The 21189-nt window shown below is 50.1% G+C and overlaps 1 protein-coding gene across 1 annotated transcript; it reads left to right on the top strand.

Moving 5' to 3' along the window:
- The first annotated feature begins 4968 nt into the window (after positions 1–4968).
- si:ch211-132f19.7 (adenylate cyclase type 8) lies at positions 4969–19250 on the top strand. The gene is made up of 19 exons (XM_036542136.1): positions 4969–4994; positions 5573–6584; positions 7949–8098; positions 8226–8356; positions 8870–8981; positions 10003–10130; positions 11056–11214; positions 12255–12489; positions 13722–13910; positions 14082–14182; positions 14616–14817; positions 15195–15296; positions 15768–15943; positions 16663–16744; positions 16981–17139; positions 17658–17804; positions 18018–18110; positions 18279–18393; positions 18835–19250. The coding sequence occupies exons 1-19, from the start codon at positions 4969–4971 to the stop codon at positions 19248–19250; spliced, it is 3735 nt and encodes a 1244-aa protein (XP_036398029.1).
- Positions 19251–21189: the final 1939 nt, after the last annotated feature.

The following is a 21189-nucleotide window of genomic DNA, read 5'->3' as shown; positions in this document are numbered from 1 at the left end:
AGTGACAGCAACAAGTCAAAGAGTTACTGATATACTCAAAACATTATTGTTAAAGAAAGAACAAAGTCACACAACCTGTTTCAGGTAAGAAGCACAGACAATTTTTAAATTGTAGGTGGAATTCTCCTTTAACCGATACGCTTTTCACACAGTTGCCATTCTGACGGTTGACATTGCAGCCAACAACCAGTTCCTAGCTGTACATAATGAGTAATGCATGCTTTGGGTTCAAGTAGCAGAAAAAGAAGAGGTCTGTATGGATTTATTGTTATTAGTAAGTTGTATTCATACACGTCAGACTTCCTCTCCTGGTCTGCCCCGGCAGCTGTGGGCATTGGGTGTGTTCGTCCTGCTCAGTGGAAAGCGGGCTCGGCCGCATGTGTTGCTGAGGGGCTGCGTCTTCGCTCTGAACTGCAAAGCGCCCACGACCCCGATACAGCCGTTTCCTAAATACTCCAGTTGAAATTGAAGTTGGGACAGCATGGTGCTTTATGCATATTTATCTCTGATACTGCTGAATGGCTGCTCTCTGCCCCCTGAAACACACTGCATCCCCAACACTCGGCACTCTCCTCTGTGCCTCGGTGTGCTGACCAAATAGCACCTTAGCAGACCATCAGCACATGTTGGTTCACTCATGGATGCCTTCACAGCGGTGACATGTGGAGCAGAAACTGGTCAAGTTAAACTTCAGCTGCACATGAGCTTAATGCAGATCTCCGTGAAGTCAGCAGTGCATATCCCGGCATCCAGCAGCTCACACACAGATAGGGCCAGTTCAGATACATTTCATAGCGCTTCTGAACCTTTAAAAATAAAAGCATTGAAATCAGTTTAAAACATAAAAAATTGTTTTACTGACCAAATGAATTCAGATCCTAAATTATAACCCGGAGAAAGCTGAACCAGAATAAACAGGATCCTTTAATGACAGTGCGTGTATTTGGCAGCGCTCCGTATTTAAAGCATATGAAACATTTTGCACTTAATAATATCCCTTACTCAGGTGATTGTGCAGGCAGAACGGGCGACACAGCTATCAGGGAGTGTACCTTTACTTACATAACATGCCTTCAGCTCCAAGGGGTGACTTCACTCGGTTTAAAAAAAATAGATGAGCCTAAAGCTATCAGAAATGAATTTCTGCTGAACAGCTTGGTATAGTAGCCTTGTAGGACATAGCCTTCCTGGAGTGCTGATCCCAGCGTCGTGATGAGTCAGTGTGGCCGGCTGATTGTCTGCATTGGGCCATAAAGTCACCCCTGAGGGAAGACTGATTATCGCTGTCATTCGAGGTGCTGCGCATGTCTTCACCAAATCCTTCGGTTCGGTTTTCACAACCTCCATCTCAGTCTACCCCTAAATGCCTCAATGTTTTTGGTAGGTGTAATCTCTGAATTTTTTTTCGCCACTTCATTTTTTAAATATCTTTGACACTAGTTGTGAAGATGATGTTATGATGATTATTGTATGGGATGCTGAATTGTTTAATAGATGTTTAATGTTCAATGAACACTACACCAAGGGAATGTGGCACATGTATCCTGAATTAGTTGAGTACTTTATTAAATTATTCCTTGTTTACTCTGAAAGAAAATGTGTATATCTTACAGTAGCTTTACTGTTAAACCATTTCTAAGCAATACAATCATGGGAATTTGTGTATTCTTTTCTCAAAAACTTAAGTTAACCACTAACTAAATTCTTCTTAAATAAGTTATGACATCAATCTCTACAGCTTTAATTATGTGGATGAATTTTTATATGGTATATATTTCCTCATTGGCTGTTAATTAAATTTTGGCCAACATTTTCGACAAATTTAGACATGCTTAGACAAAGCTATCAAGTCAGATCTTCTCCCATTTTATACTGTATGGAGTGGCCACACATCTTTTAGCCAAATGAAGCCATGGAGCATACTGAATTCAGGACATGAAGATATACAGTATGTTTTTGGTTGCAACTGAAGTTTACCTTGCTTATCAATGACTCAGAGTACAATTTCTCACTTTTGTCAAATTGTGTGAATTTCATGTTTAGATGTGTACCTTAGGAGAAATTAGCTTCAGCGTGATCCTCAGCTCATGTATTTAAACCAAGGAAATGATTAATTATTGTGTACCTTGTGCAGCTATAGTGTACTGTGTTAAAAAGCAAGGTGATCCTGACAGGTTACCTGGTCCTGTGTATTTCTGAAATTCAGTTATGCGCATTTATCATGGTTGTGCTTTATTGTTTGTATTAAATAAAATAATGCATAAATTTCAGTGATGCTGCTGTCCATGTTTAAGACAAACACTTCTTTGCTTCATACCCACAATCCTCATGGTGCCATTCTCCGTAGGTACATTCTCTACACTCTTTGGAGTTCTTGCTCTTTTTCACTAAAACTAAAGTTTGAAATGTTCATATTCACAGTCATGAAGCGTGGAGATGAGGCATGTTTCCCCAGCTCACTGAGGGCTCGTTGGTGTAATTGGCTGAATCTGTCTGCTCGTTGGTGTGATTGGCTGAATCTGTCTGGTCGTTGATGTGATTGGCTGAATCTGTCTGCTCGTTGGTGTGATTGGCTGAATCCGTCTGCTCGTTGGTGTGATTGGCTGAAGCTGTCTGCTCGTTGATGTGATTGGCTGAATCTGTCTGCTTGTTGGCGTGATTGGCTGAATCTGTCTGCTCGTTGATGTGATTGGCTGAATCTGTCTGCTCGTTGATGTGATTGGCTGAATGTGACGCAGTGTTGTGTGGGGTTGTACATGCTGCTCCTGCGGTCTCCAGCCCGGCAGTGCAGCATTGTTTAAACCCGTGAGGGACAGATGGCTCCATGATCTCGCTTTCTGACCTCAGCTAATTGTTCACAATTAGCTAGATCAGTGGCAAGCGCTTTATACAGCTTATGCCCAATGTTCCCGGAATAGGCTGACCTGCTCAGCTCTGCCCTCTCGGGGTCAGAGGTCAGCCAATCCCATCATGTCCTCTCATACCTCTCTCAGGAGAAGCTGATCATGGAGCTGAGGTGAAGAATGAAGTATTTCATTGTTCCAGAAGCAGGTGAATTCTAACTGTAGAGTACTGGAACATCACTGAAGGACATGTCCAAGCACCTCTGTCTTAGTTCCTGAATTGCTCTGTCATGTTTTCCTGTCAAGAAACCTAATGGTTTCATATATGTTGACATGCTTAATGTGAGTGTTTGGTTTTTGTAGAATTTGCACAATGGAGATACAATATGCATAAAACGGTAATTATGAGAACTCTGTCAGATACTGTTCTGAATCATTTCTGAACAGTGCACAGTGCACCCTGCGATGCCCTGAAACCTGTCCTGCTGCAGGATCTCTCTGCCTGGCCCAGAGTGTTACCCATACTGCTGCTGACTGAGTAATCCTGCTGAGATCAGTGCGTCCCCCTGCTGCTGGGACTCACCGGGGGCAGCTGTAGGGCGTGAGCTTCCTCTGCAGAGCAGTGGTGGGAGTGAGGTGGGAAACTTTGTCCCTTTCATGGAAGCTTCTTCCCCAGACCTGAGCAGAAAGGGGATCTCATGGTGGATTATCTCCAGCTGATTCCCTTCTGCAGTGGCGACGCGGGTCAGCAGAACTCCAGGACCATCTGGCCGGGGATTCAGGCCGTCACCTGGCGATGGGCTGGCCCGGGAGCGCGCCAGCGCGGTGCAGCGGGTTCGAGCTGCCTTTCTGTTCATCCCACAGAAACATATTGTTATAATGAGGGGAGCCACACAACACGGAGCACTGAGGATTTAAAGGGAAGATGATCTCTGCAGGGATGACGGTTTGCTGGAAATGATTAACAGGATATAGCAGGTCTCTGAACACAACGCTGTGGAGTGCCTTACCTGTGGAATGCCATACCTCATCATATTGAATGTCTGTACGTTATCCTGTGAGCAGCTGCAAATGATGGCCACTGGAGATTTACACTCATCAGAAGTGGTAAGTACTACAGTCTAGGTCCCTGCAGGGAAGATCATTGCTTTTTATACTGTACTTGCAAAATTTTGGAACCACTTTTTTCCATTATATTATTCTTGGTAATATCACCTTTTGAGGTGTTTATTTTATACTGGCTAGCACTGGATTCCTTCAAAGATTGTGTTGTTAATTAAGGATTGATTAATGTATCAGCAATTTCAGCAAATAGGTCTCAGTGTGTTCAACTCACTCAGTAATGCTTGTAATTAGAACAGAAAGATCTGTCCCTGAGTGCATTTTCATTCATGTTGTTGATTGGCAGTGTATTCTGTTTTTCTTATGAAGGTAATGGTTATATGCGATGTGTGGCCTGCCTCCATGCAGGAAGCTGAGGCCGAGGATGAGTAATTTTCTCAAAGCTGCATGTGCCTTTGACGGTTGCTCAGACAAAGGAAAATGAAAAGCACTGCGGCTTTGGAGGTCAGAGTAGAAAAACGCAGTGAGCAGCAAAGAGGTACAGAGCAGAGAGAGGCAAGCTGCTTTACAGTGGCTATAAACTCCATACCTGATGCAGCTTCATCAATGTGTTCTAACAACCCCAGCTGTACAGAGGGTAGACAAAATAATAGAAGCACCAAATAATGGATGAATATTAACTAATAAGGACATGGGCCACCCTTTACCTTCAGAACAGCTTCACTTCTTGGACAGCTGTTATACACGTTTTGGACTGTTTCTGGTGGGATTTTGGACCCGTCTTCAACAAGGAAGGCCTCCATTTCTTGGAGAGGTGAAGGAGGTGGAAATCTGCTCTGCACTTTCTGTTCCACAGCTTCCCTCAAAGATTCAGCGGCGTGTAGATCTGCTGATCGGGGGAGCCACGAAAGGTGTCTGACTTCATCCCAGTGTTCATGAAAGTCGTGAATCTGTTTGACAGTTCTGGGCTCATTATTGTCCTGGAAGGAGACACGGTTTTCACCGTGGGTTACAGACACAATGACTCCCATGAGACAGCTGCCTGTACCACAACAGATCCAACATGTTTAACGGTTGGGAACAGGCAATGTGGGTTCAAACATAAACCCATCCAGATGTATGAAAAATAGTAAAACAGGACTCATTAGACCATATTACTTTCTTCACTTACTTAGAAGTCCAGGTTTTGCGCTCATTACACCATTGCTGCACGCTGGCCTTCATTATAAGCAGTTTGTTCTGGTTTCAGGTTCTGTGGTAATTTTTGAGGCTGTTGTTTTTATCAGCTATCCTTTAAGGGTTTGTCTGTCCCTGTCAGTGAGCTTCTAATTGAAACCATAGTTCCTGCAATTTAGTTACCATTTCACCTCTTTTACAACTTCTCAGAGGTTGCTTTAGAAACACATATCAAAGTGTTGATTTTAAAATGTCTTTCATAGTAGAAACTTTAATATTGACATTAACAGGAAATGTGCATGTGATTTAGTTATTACAAAATATGGGTCCTTTTTCCATCTTCATTATTATTTTTTCATTCTTTCCCCCTGCATGTGTCAGTGTATGTGGTTAGGGTTAGGGTTATCAGTGTACATGCTGGAGTAGTTCTCTCAAACTCGTGACCATCTGGCTGTTGGCTCACTGCTGCCCCCTGCTGTGTCCCTGTGCAGCTGCTTGTGTCTCCCCGTCCTGCCTGGTGAGATGAGCATAGCAGGCGGGGTGGGGCAGGGCATGGAGGGGATGGAGGCGGAGTCTCAGGGGGGGCCGCAGGTCTCCAGTACGGTGACTCTGCAGCCGCCCGTGAACCTGGTCACCCCAGCGACCCCCGCGATCTCTGCGATCCCCGCGACCCCAGGGACCCCCGGCGTCCGCCACAAGCGGCTGATGTGGCGGAACGCCGTCAAGCATGTCATCGTCCAGCGGGAGATGAGCCAGCCGGCAGGGGCGGGGCCGGGGGCAGAGCCAGGACCGCGCATCCTCGTCACCGACGCCTACATCGAGGACATCAACCGGCAGATCCGCAGCAAGGCGTCACGCGGCGGCGGGCTGCACAAGCGCAGGTCCTCGGCCTCCCGCGTGCACCCCGGCCGCGAGCGCGTCTCCACCAGCACGCAGAAGAGCAGCGACTCTCTCAGCGACGCAGACTTCTTCGTCAGCTGGGGCTCCAGCGTCTGCGGCGTCTTCCTGCCCACGCTACACCACACCTTCAAATCGCCGGACCTGGAGCAGCTGTACCAGCACTTCTCCTCCCGCCAGCGCCGCACCTCTCTGGTGGTCACCAACGTCATCGACATCGTCACCAAGCTGCACGCGCTCTTTGTGTACCTGGCGCTGTCGCCGGAGCTGGCGGGCGGGGCGCGGGGCTGGGTGGCGGGGCTCCTCATCGCCCTGGCCGCCGCGCTCTGCGTGCTGGTGCTCACCTGCAGGGCGGCCGTGTCCCCGCAGGTGCTGCGCTATGCCGGCCTCACCAGCTGGCTGTCGCAGACCGTGCAGGTGCTGAGCGGCCTGGCCTTCGGGCTGGAGCGGGACCAGTCCTGGTCCGTCCTTTTCACCCTGTTCGCCACCTACACCCTGCTCCCGCTGCCGCTGCTCTGGGCCATCTGCACCGGCTCCCTCACCTCCGCACTGCACCTCCTGGTGGAGACTGTGCACAACTACAACGACGTGGCGCTGCTCAGAAAGGTGAGGGCCTCACCCTTTTCTCTCCCATCCTCGTGGCGGGTCGCCTGTGCTGGCCGAGGACACTGGGTGTGTGTTCAGTTATTGAAATCACAGCTTTCTACCTGCTTCATAGTCAGAAGAATTCCTGGCTTGATTGGGGTGGATATTCAGGGGCCCAAGAGGCCCCCAATCCCTCTCTGAAATTCCCTCCACTCAAACAGGATCACATAAGCAAACCCAGCAGGTCCTGGGACAGGACACTGCCCCATCTCTCTACACAAAATGGCATGCTGACACAAGATCAGGCAGACTGGGACAATTGTAATATCATTTTGCCTTAAAATGAATAATAATAATGCTTTAGAACTTTATTAAGCCTTTCATTTATGCCTTGTATGGGAATTAGATTCCAAACGCTGGGGTGTCAGTGCAGCTGCAGCTCCTTATGGATAAGAGGCATTAATATAGCTGTAGATTGCCATGTCTCACTGCCGCTATCATACATGAGGAGATAAAGCAGGGTAGAGCAGGGGCCTGCTCCATCAGTCTGCTGAATTCATCATGCCACTCATACGATCACTCCTGCTAAACACACTCAGTGACACACGGAGAGCATAACTCAGCTTAAAGCAAGTCAGTGTCAAAATGGAGTCTTACACTTTCATAAACCTTCTCAATACCCTGGCAGAAATTAGACAATCAGTTCCAAAGTGTTGTAGGAAATTTTGCCCTTTTTCAGTGTTGTCCTGAAAACAGAAGCAGCAATGTTGTGTGGAGTCTGTGATCATCCTTTTCTGGCTGTGTATTGTAAACGGTACTGCAGAATCCCGTAGCCACACCCTTTCCCTGCCCCAACAGATGCTCCAGGTGTCCATGTAGCCACACCCTTTCCCTGCCCCAACAGATGCTCCAGGTGTCCATGTAGCCACACCCTTTCCCTGCCCCAACAGATGCTCCAGGTGTCCATGTTGCCACACCCTTTCCCTGCCCCAACAGATGCTCCAGGTGTCCACGTTGCCACACCCTTTCCCTGCCCCAACAGATGCTCCAGGTGTCCATGTTGGTGGAGGTGGGTTAGTGTTGCAGGCGGAGGTGGTTTTGTTGACATTATTCTGAGTGTGTGAATGTTTTGAATGAAGTAGTGCATTACACTGTGGTGTGCTCAGTGTCTGTTAGAGTTAGAGTTAGGGTTAGGGTTAGGGTTATGCCTAGTGTTAGAGTTAAGGTTAGGGTCAGGGTTAGGGTTCGGGGGTTCAGGGGTTAGGGTTGTAGGCGGAGGTGGTTTTGTTAGTGTTATTCTGAGTGTGAGACTGTTGTGAATGGGATGGCTTGCGCTGTGGCGTGCTGAGTGTGTGTGCTGGTCCTCTCTCTCCCCCAAACGGCAGGTGCTGGCCAAGGCCCTGCTGTACGGAGGCATGAACATGGCAGGGCTGTTTATCCACTACCTGTCAGACCGCGCCCAGAGACAGGCCTTCTTAGAGACGCGCCGTTGCATCGAGGGTCGGGTGAAGCTGGAGCGGGAGAACCAGAGACAGGTGCGCAGACGGGGGGCTTTCGGGAGCCCCTGCACCCCCGCTGGGGACACGCTGAGACTGAGAGAGATATGATGCATGCACACGCGTGTGTGAGGATTTAAAGGGATTACTCGCCTGTTCCCCGCAGGAGCGGCTGGTCATGTCCATCCTGCCGCGCTTCGTTGCGCTGGAGATGATCGCAGACATGAGCGCTGTGGAAGACGAGCAGCTGCCCCAGCAGTTCCACAAAATCTACATCCACCAGTACAAAGATGTCAGGTGGGAGAGAGAGAGAGGGAGCAGGGGATGGAGGGAGAGAGAGAGAGGGAGAGGGAAAAAGACAATTTTTTCTCACTTAAAGAAGTGTACAGAGCCCAAATTGTCAAGAACCCCAATTGCTACCCTATTCTCTTAAGTGGAAAAAAAGAATTAGCTGCAAAATATGTCACTGCTTGTCATGAAAGAAAAAAGCACGCACACACACGCACACACACACACACACACACTGAGTTCATGTTATGTTACTCAATCTTTTGTATTTCATGTATTTGTTTATGCTTTTGCAATATGAGAACTGACTTGTCATCCCAATAAAGCAGCTTGAATTGGTTTGATTGAATTAGAGAGAGAGAGAGAGAGAGATAGGTAGAGAGAGGGATACATAGGCATAGACACAGAGGAGGTAGAGGGAGAGAGAGCCAGAGGGAAGGGGTGAGAGACAGACAGAGGGAGACACTAAAGGATGGGATCTCTGTTAACCTCTTCCCTCCTTCCTCTCCCTGTCACCTGCAGCATCCTGTTTGCTGATATCAGGGGCTTCACCGCGCTGTCCCTGACCCTGTCTGCCCAGGAGCTGGTCCGCATGCTGAACGAGCTGTTCGGCCGCTTCGACCGCCTGGCCGAGGTGAGCCGGAACCGGGCCCTCATGATCCGCACGGGTCACTCATCGGCGCCGGGAGCGGGCACTGCCCTCCATTACTCACGCCCCTGACTAAACAGGAATAAAATCATGCTGTAAAACGAAAAATGCACACATTGAATCCTTTTTTCTGCTCAAAAATGTAAATGTAAATGTTGTGCTTTAATTTTAGTATCACTGCACAGAGGAAACTGAAATAATGGATTTTACTGCAGAAAACGGAAGGGTCACATTTCCTCATGTGACCTGTAGAGTCATGTGACAGGCTGAAACGTGAAACAGGCACAGCTTCATTCCTGTCATTCTGAGGCCCTAATGAGACTCGCTCTGGCTGATTCTCAGTGTCGAGTGAATCACGCTGTCCGCTCACAGAGCTGAATGCACACGTGTGTATCTGCTGATGTTTACCTTCCTTAAGATTGTCACAGCTGTGCCCCTCCCATGACGCAAAGCAGCTCCTCTCCTCACTCTCTCTCTCCTCTCCTCACTCTCTCTCCTCCTCACTCTCTCTCTCCTCCTCACACTCTTTCTCTCTCTCTCTCCTCTCCTCACTCTCTCTCCTCACTCTCACTCCTCTCCTCGCTCTCTCTCCTCACTCTCTCTCCTCTCCTCACTCTCTCTCTCCTCTCCTCTCTCTCTCTCCTCACTCTCTCTCCTCTCCTCATACTCTCTCTCCTCTCCTCACTCTCTCTCTCCTCCTCACTCTCTCTCTCCTCTCCTCACTCTCTCTCTCTCCTTTCTCTCTCTCTCCACTCCTCACTCTCTCTCTCTCCCCTCACTCTCTCTCCCTTCCTCACTCTCTCTCTCTCCTCCTCACTCTCTCTCCTCCTCATACTCTCTCTCCTCTCCTCACTCTCTCTCTCCTCCTCACTCTATCTCTCTCCTCTCTCTCTCTCTCCACTCCTCACTCTCTCTCTCTCTCCTCACTCTCTCTCTCTCCCCTCACTCTCTCTCCCTTCCTCACTCTCTCTCCTCTCCTCTCTCTCTCTCTGCTGTCTTCCTGCAGGAGCACCACTGCATGCGCATTAAGATCCTGGGAGACTGTTATTACTGCGTGTCGGGAATGCCCGAACCCCAGCGCGCACACGCCCGCTGCTGCGTGGAGATGGGGCTGGCCATGATCAGCACCATACGGTCAGACCCCCCCCCCCCCCCAAACTCCGCCCGACCCGCTCCACGCCCTCTCAAAGTCCCTCGCTCACTCAGTCCAACACCAGCGTGCAGTTGCTTTCACACTTTCCCTTTCATGCTCCCAGGCCTTTGCAGCTGCATGGTCATGGAGCTTTCATACAGAACTGAGCGTGTTGCCTGGACACAGACCAATGAAGTACTCCCAGGCTCTGTTCTTCGGGGGCTTTCTTGTTTAGTTTTATGGTGCAGTCAACAGAATGGGAGTTTATTTGAAGTGTTTCAAAGAATTCTGTGAGAATGGACCTCCTCTGTCAGTCACAGAGTAATTAGACTAGCCTGAGTGGCTACTTTTGCCTAAGTGGTCTCTGTTTCCCCAAAAAGGACTTTTGGTTTTCTTGAGCTGTTTAATTGAATTTTTCCTTTTTTATTTTCTTATACAAACTTTTTCACCACGTTTTCCCAGTGAGGACGGACTGTATTGTCTTCAGTTAAGCTGATCCCTGCTGAATGTTACTTACTGAGGAATTTATTCATTTTTTGTGCAGACCTTTATTAATTTTGGTAATTAAATAGTCAATTATGACAATAACATGTGTCCTTCTATACTCTTTCATAATGGCTGTCATTTTTGTATGAGTGAAGCTTGGATGAACCTTGGTGAGGAGACATTTTAGGGCTGCTCTGTGTTCTACATGAGTTGCTGATGTTATACACAGTAAAAAGTGCCACTCTGGTCCTACAGTTTTGCTTAATGAGCTGCAGTTTGCCTGCTGGAGTGGGAAGGCTTCTTTAAAGCATTGCACACTTCCATTCTGTGGGGTGAGGATGTGCAGTAGCACACATTGAGTGGACAGTCAGTAGAGGGGGACGGGTTGCTGAGCGAACTCTGTCTCTGAGCGAAACACTGACTCGGTGCTGCCCCCTGCAGGTACGTGCGGCAGCAGCTGGACCACGATGTGGATATGCGCATCGGGATCCACTCAGGCTCGGTTCTGTGCGGCGTTCTGGGCCTCCAGAAGTGGCAGTTCGATGTGTGGTCCTGGGACGTGGACGTCGCTAACATGCTAGAGGCCGGGGGCATCCCAGGGCAAGTACTCTTCTCCTTTAATGACCTGTGAGGTCAGAGAGAGACTCCTATCCCCTACAACCTTATTCAATGTAAGTTCAGATAGATGTGTCTCTGTGTTGTGAGTGTCTCTATCTTAAAGCTCTGTGTCTCTGGGCTGTGAGTGTGTCTCTCTAAGCTCTGTGTCTCTGGGCTGTGCATATCTCTCTAAGCTCTGTGTCTCTGGGCTGTGAGTGTGTCTCTCTAAGCTCTGTGTCTCTGGGCTGTGCATATCTCTCTAAGCTCTGTGTCTCTGGGCTGTGCATATCTCTCTAAGCTCTGTGTCTCTGGGCTGTGAGTGTGTCTCTCTAAGCTCTGTGTCTCTGGGCTGTGAGTGTGTCTGTCTAAGCTCTGTGTCTCTGGGCTGTGAGTGTGTCTCTCTAAGCTCTGTGTCTCTGGGCTGTGAGTGCGTCTCTCTAAGCTCTGTGTCTCTGGGCTGTGAGTGTGTCTCTCTAAGCTCTGTGTCTCTGGGCTGTGAGTGTGTCTCTCTAAGCTCTGTGTCTCTGGGCTGTGAGTGTGTCTCTCTAAGCTCTGTGTCTCTGGGCTGTGAGTGTGTCTCTCTAAGCTCTGTGTCTCTGGGCTGTGCATATCTCTCTAAGCTCTGTGTCTCTGGGCTGTGCATATCTCTCTAAGCTCTGTGTCTCTGGGCTGTGAGTGTGTCTCTCTAAGCTCTGTGTCTCTGGGCTGTGAGTGTGTCTGTCTAAGCTCTGTGTCTCTGGGCTGTGAGTGTGTCTCTCTAAGCTCTGTGTCTCTGGGCTGTGAGTGTGTCTCTCTAAGCTCTGTGTCTCTGGGCTGTGAGTGTGTCTCTCTAAGCTCTGTGTCTCTGGGCTGTGAGTGTGTCTCTCTAAGCTCTGTGTCTCTGTGCTGTGAGTGTGTCTCTCTAAGCTCTGTGTCTCTGGGCTGTGAGTGTGTCTCTCTAAGCTCTGTGTCTCTGGGCTGTGAGTGTGTCTCTCTAAGCTCTGTGTCTCTGGGCTGTGAGTGTGTCTCTCTAAGCTCTGTGTGTCTCTTGGTCGTGTCCCCAGCCGTATCCACATATCGCGGGCCACCCTGGACTGCCTGGAGGGGCACTACGAGACGGAGGAAGGGCGTGGTCATGAGCGCAACAAGTTTCTGCAGAAGCACAAAATCGACACCTTCCTTATCTGCCAAACAGCCCTTCCCCTGGACACTGTGGAGCCACCCAAAGCCCGGCGCCCCAGCCGGGAGGAGAACTGGCACCCTGAGCTCCCCTTCGGCAACATCATCGGCATGAACTGTGTGAGCTCTCACACTCACGCTCGCACTGACCCGCTCTCACACTGACCCGCTCTCACACTGACCCGCTCCCACACTGACCCATTCTCACTGACCCGCTCTCACACTGACCCGCTCTCACTGACCCGCTCTCGCACTGACCCGCTCTCACACTGATGTGTTCCCACACTGACCCGCTCTCGCACTGACCCGCTCTCACACTGATGTGTTCCCACACTGACCCGCTCCCACACTGACCCATTCTCACTAACTCGCTCTCACACTGACCCATTCTCACTGACCCGCTCTCACACTGACCCGCTCTCACACTGACCCGCTCCCACACTGACCCATTCTCACTGACCTGCTCTCACACTGACCTGCTGTCATACTGACCAAGTCACACTGACCTGCTCTCACTGATCCACTCTTCCACAGACCCACTCTATTCCCACTTAAATTCACATTGAACTGGGAGATGGAGTGAGTAGTGGACCTGAGATGTGAACTGAACAGAAGTGTGAACTGATGTGTACAGCACCAGGGGCTGGCAGTCGTTAGTCTTACCTGTACCTGACCCGTGTCTGTCCTGTATCTGACCGGTATCTGACCTGTACCTGACCCGTGTCTGTCCTGTATCTGACCGGTATCTGACCTGTACCTGACCCGTGTCTGTCCTGTATCTGACCGGTATCTGACCTGTACCTGACCCGTGTCTGTCCTGTATCTGACCGGTATCTTACCTGTACCTGACCCGTGTCTGTCCTGTATCTGACCGGTATCTTACCTGTACCTGACCCGTGTCTGTCCTGTATCTGACCGGTATCTGACCTGTACCTGACCTGTGTCTGTCCTGTATCTGACCGGTATCTTACCTGTACCTGACCCGTGTCTGTCCTGTATCTGACCGGTATCTTACCTGTACCTGACCCGTGTCTGTCCTGTATCTGACCGGTATCTTACCTGTACCTGACTCATGTCTGTCCTGTATCTGACCGGTATCTTACCTGTACCTGACCCGTGTCTGTCCTGTATCTGACCGGTATCTTACCTGTACCTGACTCATGTCTGTCCTGTATCTGACCGGTATCTTACCTGTACCTGACCCGTGTCTGTCCTGTATCTGACCGGTATCTTACCTGTACCTGACCCGTGTCTGTCCTGTATCTGACCGGTATCTTACCTGTACCTGACCCGTGTCTGTCCTGTATCTGACCGGTATCTTACCTGACTATGCTGACATGTTGACCCTGCAGATCTTGGCCACGTTCACCAACGGCTCATTGGCTCAGCTGCCCAATCAGCTGGCGGCGCAGCGGGCGGGAACCAGAGAGGTAAACCGGCGCATAGAGACCGCCATTGAGGTGCGCAGCAGTGAGCGGATGAGGAGGGAGCACATCACCCCCTGCACCCTCGTCTTCAAGGACGCGCACATCGAGGACAAGGTACAGCGGTGCGAACGCGAAAACATCCGCCAAATAAGAAAAGAAAGAGCGGTTTAAAACTGTAATATTTACAGCAGCATTGCTAATGCTAACGTTATGGAGAGCACTGGCACAGCACATATGTAGAAGTTTTAATCTTCGTTTAATCTTCTTGTTCCTTGTGTCTGCAAGTTCTCCCAGATGAGAGACGAGATGTTCAAGTCCACCATGGTTTGCTCCTTCATCATGCTCCTCTTCCTCATGGCTGTGCAGGCCCTCATCCCAGCTCCACAGTGAGTGAATGATTCCCGGCCGCCGCTCTCTGTCAGTCCAGCCTGACTCTTTTAGCCAGAGCCCCATGTTAATGGCTTCCAGCTGATGTTGTTAGTTTGGCTATGGGATGACAAGGTACTGTTTAATGACAAGGCACCACTTTATCCCCCAGTTCACCACAGTCATGTAAAATGGTGTTTACATTGAGCTGTGGATGGCAGTTGTTGTGATCCTTGTAGGAGCTTCAGGGGACCTCTGTCTGCTGTCTACTGCTGTAAAAAGGCTTTTTTTATCTCCCCTCTCCCTGCCTCTCTCTCTCTCTCTCTCTCTCTCTCTCCCTCTGTCTCTCCCTCTCTCCCCCTCTCTCTCTATCTCTCTCTCTCCCTCTCTCTCTCTCCCTCTCTCTCTCCCTCTCCCTCTCTCCCTCTCTCTCCCTCTCTCTGGCCGCGGCAGGGTCCGGCCCATGACGCTGCAGTTCTCCCTCTTCCTGCTGGGCTATGCTCTCCTGCTGGTGGTGACTCTGGCTGAGGAGTTTAAGTGCTCTCCCAGCTTCCTGCTGCAGCTGTGCTGCTGGATCCACGAGACCAAGAGTGTCCGCAGCCTGCTGACGCTCGCCGCCATCGGCCTCAACGTGGGCGTGGCCTCGTCTGACATTGTGAGTCTGCACCCAGTGCCGCCCTATGCCCTGCCCCACCCTGCCTCACCCTGCCCCGCACCGCGCCCTGTCCCACCCCGCCCTGCCCTGCCCTAAAGCAAACGTTCACCTTTTTCCTTCTCTCACAGCTCACAATATGAGCGAATTAGCCAAAGTGGTAGTAACCAAAAGGAACCGATTACACACTTTTGTTGTTTAAATGAAGGACAAATAACTGCAGTTAAGTTGAATCTGGCCCTCACTGGGTGTTTTTTTACAGACCTTCATAGGCCAGGATGGTTGAGCCAAAGCATGGCTTACTGTGCTTTAGATAAAACAGGACAGTTTGAGTGTGAAATCCTCCCGTAACCCCTCTCTCTTTGTGTTTGTGGTCTTAGTTGTGGTGTGACACCGCGGCAGCAGAGGCAGAGGGCGTGGCCAGCGGGAGCGGTCCGCACACACTCAGTCAGGGCCCGGTCAGCATATGCTCCCAGCCCGAGGTGAGAGGAACAGCTGTGGCACCGGTGATGTCACAGGGAGTCATTAGGTGATCAGATGTCCTGCCAATGAGAGGGAGCATGGCACCCTCCCTGAGCCCCGCCTTCCTTCTCACTGAGGGCAATTAGTGACACAGGCTTTGTTTTTACTGACCCTTGTGATGAAGGGCATTCTAATGATTCACTCAATCTCACAGTCACGGATGACTAAAACATGGCTGCTTAAACAACAATATGCCATAAAATATCCTTAAAATTTAATGTCCAACCACACCATCCTTCCACAGAGCATGGGAAACATTCTCTACATAAAAATATTTGCATTGTAGCTATAGAACTAACTGACAGATAGAGCAGTCTGTCAGTAAAATGCTAGATGTTAAGGTAATTTTCTCACTTTCTCCTTTCTTTTTTCCCTCCCTCTTACTTACTTACTCTCTACACTTACTGCCCTCTCCCCCATCCTCTCGGCAGTTCTTCGTCCTGAGCGGGGTGCTTGCCATGGTGACGTGCGCAGTGTTTTTGCGGCTGAGCTGCAGTCTGAAGCTGGTGGTGCTGCTGCTGGTCATTGCTCTGTACGCCTACCTGATGGAGGTGGCCTTCCACGCGCTCCTCCTGCCACACCAGGAGCAGCCGAGCCAGGCGGGCAGGTGAGCGCGTCCTCTCTGAGGGAGAACCCGCCCCATCCTCAAGCGTGAAGCTTCCCTCCAGAGCAGCGTATGGGGCACAATCCCTACACAATCACCAAACCCGCCACATCCTCACACTCAACACTTCCTCTTCCTGTCTGCTGTTCATGCCATCCTCAGTACAGGCAAGGCAAGATGTGACCCTCTCCTCACACTGTACCCCTATAGCCTCATTGATAGCTTTTATTGTATTAAAATTCATACCTGCTGAAATGTACTGGAAGTTGTGGCTGGTAATTCTTTTCCTTACACGTGGATGCTAATTCGAAGCGTTGAGCTGTTGGCCTCTTCAGCTGAATCCCACTTGGAGAACTGCCCACTGGGGCTTCTGTCAGCTAAAGCTGCTGGCCATGTGGGCCTTTGGCCGATCAATCTGTTACCTCATAAAGCTGTTTACCGCTTGACTTGTTGCCCGCTGCAGTTGTTGCCAGATTGAGTTTATGTGTAGTTGAGTAACTACGTACATGTTTTTGTCTTAAAGATGAGCCTAAACATTTAAATGTTTCATCAGTGAAATGGTGATACTAACAGTAGCTGCTACCATTATAAGATTTCTATTATTTCTGTAAGTATTAACCCTTTATTTTGGTGCCCACTTGAAACCCCTTTACATTACCCTCCTCTCTGTATGGGTGCTTTATTATGGTACTGATCCTGACATCCCTGTAACCCCTGCGTAGGTCCCTTTTTCTCAGGAGGAAGGGCATCTCTGTGCTGCTCATGGCCATGTTCCTGGCTGCCGTCTTCTACAACAGTCGCCATGTAAGCTCTTCCCAGCGCATTCCTGCTCGGCTTCCACGACTGAAGCCATTCTCAGATCTGCTCTGTTTGTATCGGGATGAAAACAACAGGGGGAAAAGCTCAGTCATCAGAGCTGGGGTTTTAAATGTGGTCGTTCTTTGGCTCTTTAGGAAGAATAAATGTGAGATCACTCGAAAATCACTTTGCAAAGTTAAACTGAATTCCTGAGCAATGAAAGCTTTTCCCTCTCTGTCCAGCTGGAGGCGACGGCGAGGCTGGACTTCCTGTGGCGTCTGCAGGCCCGACAGGAAGTGGAGGACATGAAGGAGCTGCGCGAGCATAATGAGTGTCTGCTGCACAACATCCTGCCGGCCCACGTGGCACAGCACTTCCTGGAGAGGGACCGGACCGACGAGGTACCCCGCCACCGAGCGCGCCCGCTGCAGGGGCTCTGAAAGCACCGAGCGCGCTCACTGCAGCCGCTCTGAAAGCACGGAGCGTGCTCACTGCAGGGGCTCTGAAAGCACCGGGAGCGCTCACTGCAGGCCTCTCTGAAAGCACTGAGAACGCTCACTGCAGGCCTCTCTGAAAGCACTGATCACGCTCGCTGCAGGCCGCTCTGAAAGCACTGAGAGTGCTTGCTGCAGGGGCTCTGAAAGCACTGATCACGCTCGCTGCAGGCCGCTCTGAAAGCACTGAGAGTGCTCGCTGCAGGGGCTCTGAAAGCACAGCGCACTCACTGCAGCTGCTCTGAAAGCACTGATCATGCTTGCTGCAGGGGCTCTGAAAGCACTGAACGTGTTCACTGCAGCCACTCTGAAAGCACTGATCACGCTCGCTGCAGGGGCTCTGAGGCAGGCTGCTGGGTGTGTCTGTGTCAGACGGGGCCTCACAGCCGTCACTGACAGCCTCTCCTTCTCTGCCCCCCCGGAAGGACCTGTACTCCCAGTCCTATGAGAAGGTGGGCGTGCTGTTTGCCTCAATCCCAGGATTCTCAGACTACTACGAGCAGAAGGAGATCAGCCACCAGGACGTGGAGTGCCTTCGGCTGCTGAACGAGATCATCGCCGACTTCGATGAGGCAAGTCAAGCATCTCTGTATCTCAGCTTCACTCGTCGTTGTGTGCTTTTCCTACGGGGGTAATGATGCAAACAAACCTACCAAAGAATATGAAAATGATAGAAAAGGAATACATAGCATCTTTTTATCGTATCTTGATATGTAAAATCACATCTACAAGCAGTTAGTTCTGGCTTCAGGAATGGTGCTGACCCTTCCGTCTCTCTCTTCCAGCTGCTGGATGAGCCCTACTTTGAGGACATTGAAAAAATTAAAACTATTGGCAGCTGTTACATGGCCGCTTCTGGTCTGTCTCCAAATAAACAGGCAAGTGATCCCCGCAGCTATGAATGCCCGCAGATGCTGCTGTGCCTGTCCTTGCGAGAAGCTGGTGTAGCGCACCTTTTACGCCTTCGCATTTTACAGCAATAAATAAAAACTGAAATGAATAATCCCGTCTCTCTGGCTCCCCCTTTAATTTCCCCGTCATGGAAGGACTGTTTGGATGAGTGGCACCACCTGAGTGAGCTCGTCCTCTTTGCTCTGGCCATGCAAGAGACCCTGAAAGAAATCAACAAGCGCAACTCCAACAGCTTCCAGCTGCGCATCGGTGAGCACAGCGGCGGAGCCGTCCTGCGCGGGAGCAGCTGAGATAAGCAGCATGCTAACACCGCGCATACAAGCACACTTCTGTTAAACACAAACGCATCAACAGCCAAACTGCGTTAGTGTTTTTTAGGAAAGTTTAAAGTAGGTTTCCAACCGCACCCGACACCATTGGGCAGTAGTGTAGCATAGTGGTAAGGAGCAGCGCTCAAAACCGAAAGGTTGCAGGATCGATTCCCTGCTGGAGCACTGCTGTTGTATTCTTGGGTAAGGTAATTAGCCCTCAATTGCCTCAGTAAATATGAAGCTGTACAAGTGGATAAAGTAGTAACCTGTGTAATTTGCTCCGGATAAGAGGATCTGCTAAATGACAGTAATGTAATGTTAATGTAACGTAATGTAACGCGACTCCATGATGTGACGTCTTGTCTCCATGTGACCCCAGGGATCTCCCACGGGCCGGTGGTTGCCGGGGTGATCGGGGCCACCAAGCCGCAGTATGATATCTGGGGGATGACGGTGAACCTGGCCAGCCGCATGGACAGCACCGGGGTCAGCGGCCGCATCCAGGTTCCCGAGGCGACGGGACGGATCCTGGCGGGACACGGCTTCCTGCTGGAGCTGCGGGGGGACGTCTTCGTGAAGGGGGTGAGCGAGCAGCAGGGAGGGGTACGCACCTTCTTCGTCAGCAGCAGGGGGCAGGCTTCCGGCCACGCAGAGAGGACCTCTGCCCGCGCGGCGTTTGCCGGGCGAAACACGCTGGCGGCCGTGGTGTTTGGCCTGGTGCAGGCGCGCAAGCGGGAGAAAGAGCGGGAGAACTACGGCGGCTTCCTCCTGTCCGAGCCCGCCGCGCAGTGCTGAGCTCCGTCTGCAGGGGGCCCCCTTGCCAGAGAGACCTCTCCACACCTTCTCAAACCGGCCTGTGGAGGAGACCTCCTGCGCTGTCCTGAAAGGCTGCCATACTGAGAAACCTTCACTAGGGGGCCTACATCTCCTTCAGAAAACAGGCCCAGCTCCAGGCTGTCCACAGTGGTGCTATATCTGTGTGTTTAAACAAGGAAAAAGCAAATTACCTAACACCAAAAGCACAGTGAGATTAGACTGAAAAGACGGGTTTTGGAAGAAACACACCTCAATGTGTCTGTGTCTACACACCCTGAAAACAGTGGACCCAAGTGCAGATATATGGTTCATTTAGCCAAACCTGAATTACAGTGCAAAGCGGGAGGAATGCATAGCACAGCACTGCGGTGCACTTGCTGTTATTACGCCGCTGTCGTTCTGAAACATACTGCAACAGTGCGTTTTTTAACATGTTTGACTCTTATTTCTCCATACTGATATTTATCCAGGTAAAGCATCAGGTGTACTGTAGTATTTTTGGAAGAAACCTCCTCTCACCAATATGTATTTATTATGTAATAATCCACACGGAAATGCTTGAATAACATTGCAGAAATGCTTGAATAACATTGCAGAAATGTTTGAATAACGTTGCAGAAATGCTTGAATAACGTTGCAGAAAAGGTGGAATCTGTAGCGGGTTTCTCTCTTCTTGAGTGCAGTCAGTGTGAGGGACAGCAATGTCTGCTGCAGAATGGTGCATCTCGCCACAATGACAGTCAAGAGAAGCGGTGGCTGTCGCTGCGCGTGTGAGACGGAGTCCTGATTCCTGATTGGTTACATCCAGCCCTTTGAGGAGGATGTCTCAGGTGTCCCCAGTTAGCCAATCACAGGTAACGGAGGTGTTTAAACAACCCCTTCAGAGAAGGAAGCAGAGGAATCTCGTTTTCGCCTCTGTGTTGTGAGGATGAGGGGTCAGAGGTGCAAGTGTGGAGGTGCTACGCAGCAGTGCCCCAGCGGGGAGTCGAGCCAGCAACCTTTCAGTTACGTGCCCTGCTCCTTACCGCTATGCTGCTGTACCCTTTGGCAAGGTACTTAACTAAGAATTGCTTCAGTAAATATCCAGCTGTATAAATGGATTGCCTATAAACCTGTAATCTAAGTCACTCTGCACGAGTGCCTGCTAAATGATGATAATGTAATGCTTCTGTCTGTCATGGTGGTGACCGATCCAAAATCGCAGTGACTCGTGCAGATTGGATGCTGTGATCGGAACAGAAAGCCGTCTTTCCTGACTGTGTTCATGGAACCCTAGATGTGGGTTCCTCATGGGTTCCCAGTGCGCACACGTTCTCAAGGTTACTCTAATCTGAATTCACTGTGATGGCTGCAGTCCAGCGGCAGGAGCAGGGAGTTCTGTGGACATGCGAGATACCGGTACCAGTACAGTGTATGTACGGATGGGGGAGATATCACCAGCTGTCTCTCCTGGCTGGCATTATCTACTTCTGAAATATTCTGACAAGCAAGAAAAAGCCCCATGACGTGACCATTAACCACTGTGAAAATACAACCCTTCAGATTCCCTTAGTTAAGTAGCTAGCAGCCCTTTGCTGGGGATCCATAACGACATTTAGAGCAAAACAATATTAAATAATACAAGTAAAGGACTGAGACGAATGGAAGCTGGTTTTAAGATGATGTGAGATAAAAGCACGCTTACACTAACAGCAGAGAGGGGGAGCGAGAGTGCTCTAGTGGAACAGCATTTACCTGCTGCATGGTGGTTATGCCCACCCGAGAGTCTGCATTCTCTGATGCTTTTCAGAATTTACCTGCTGCATGGGGGTTATGCCCACCCGAGAGTCTGCATTCTCTGATGCTTTTCAGACTCCACCCCCTCTGACATAATTCACAGTAAGTGTAAATCTTGCATCTCAGTTCTGTATCTCAGAAG

Source organism: Megalops cyprinoides, chromosome 12 (genome assembly GCF_013368585.1).
Source record: "Megalops cyprinoides isolate fMegCyp1 chromosome 12, fMegCyp1.pri, whole genome shotgun sequence".
NCBI classification, from domain to species: domain Eukaryota; kingdom Metazoa; phylum Chordata; class Actinopteri; order Elopiformes; family Megalopidae; genus Megalops; species Megalops cyprinoides.
The sequence above is the reverse complement of the archived record's forward strand: the minus strand, read 5'-3'. Positions and strand labels throughout refer to the sequence as shown.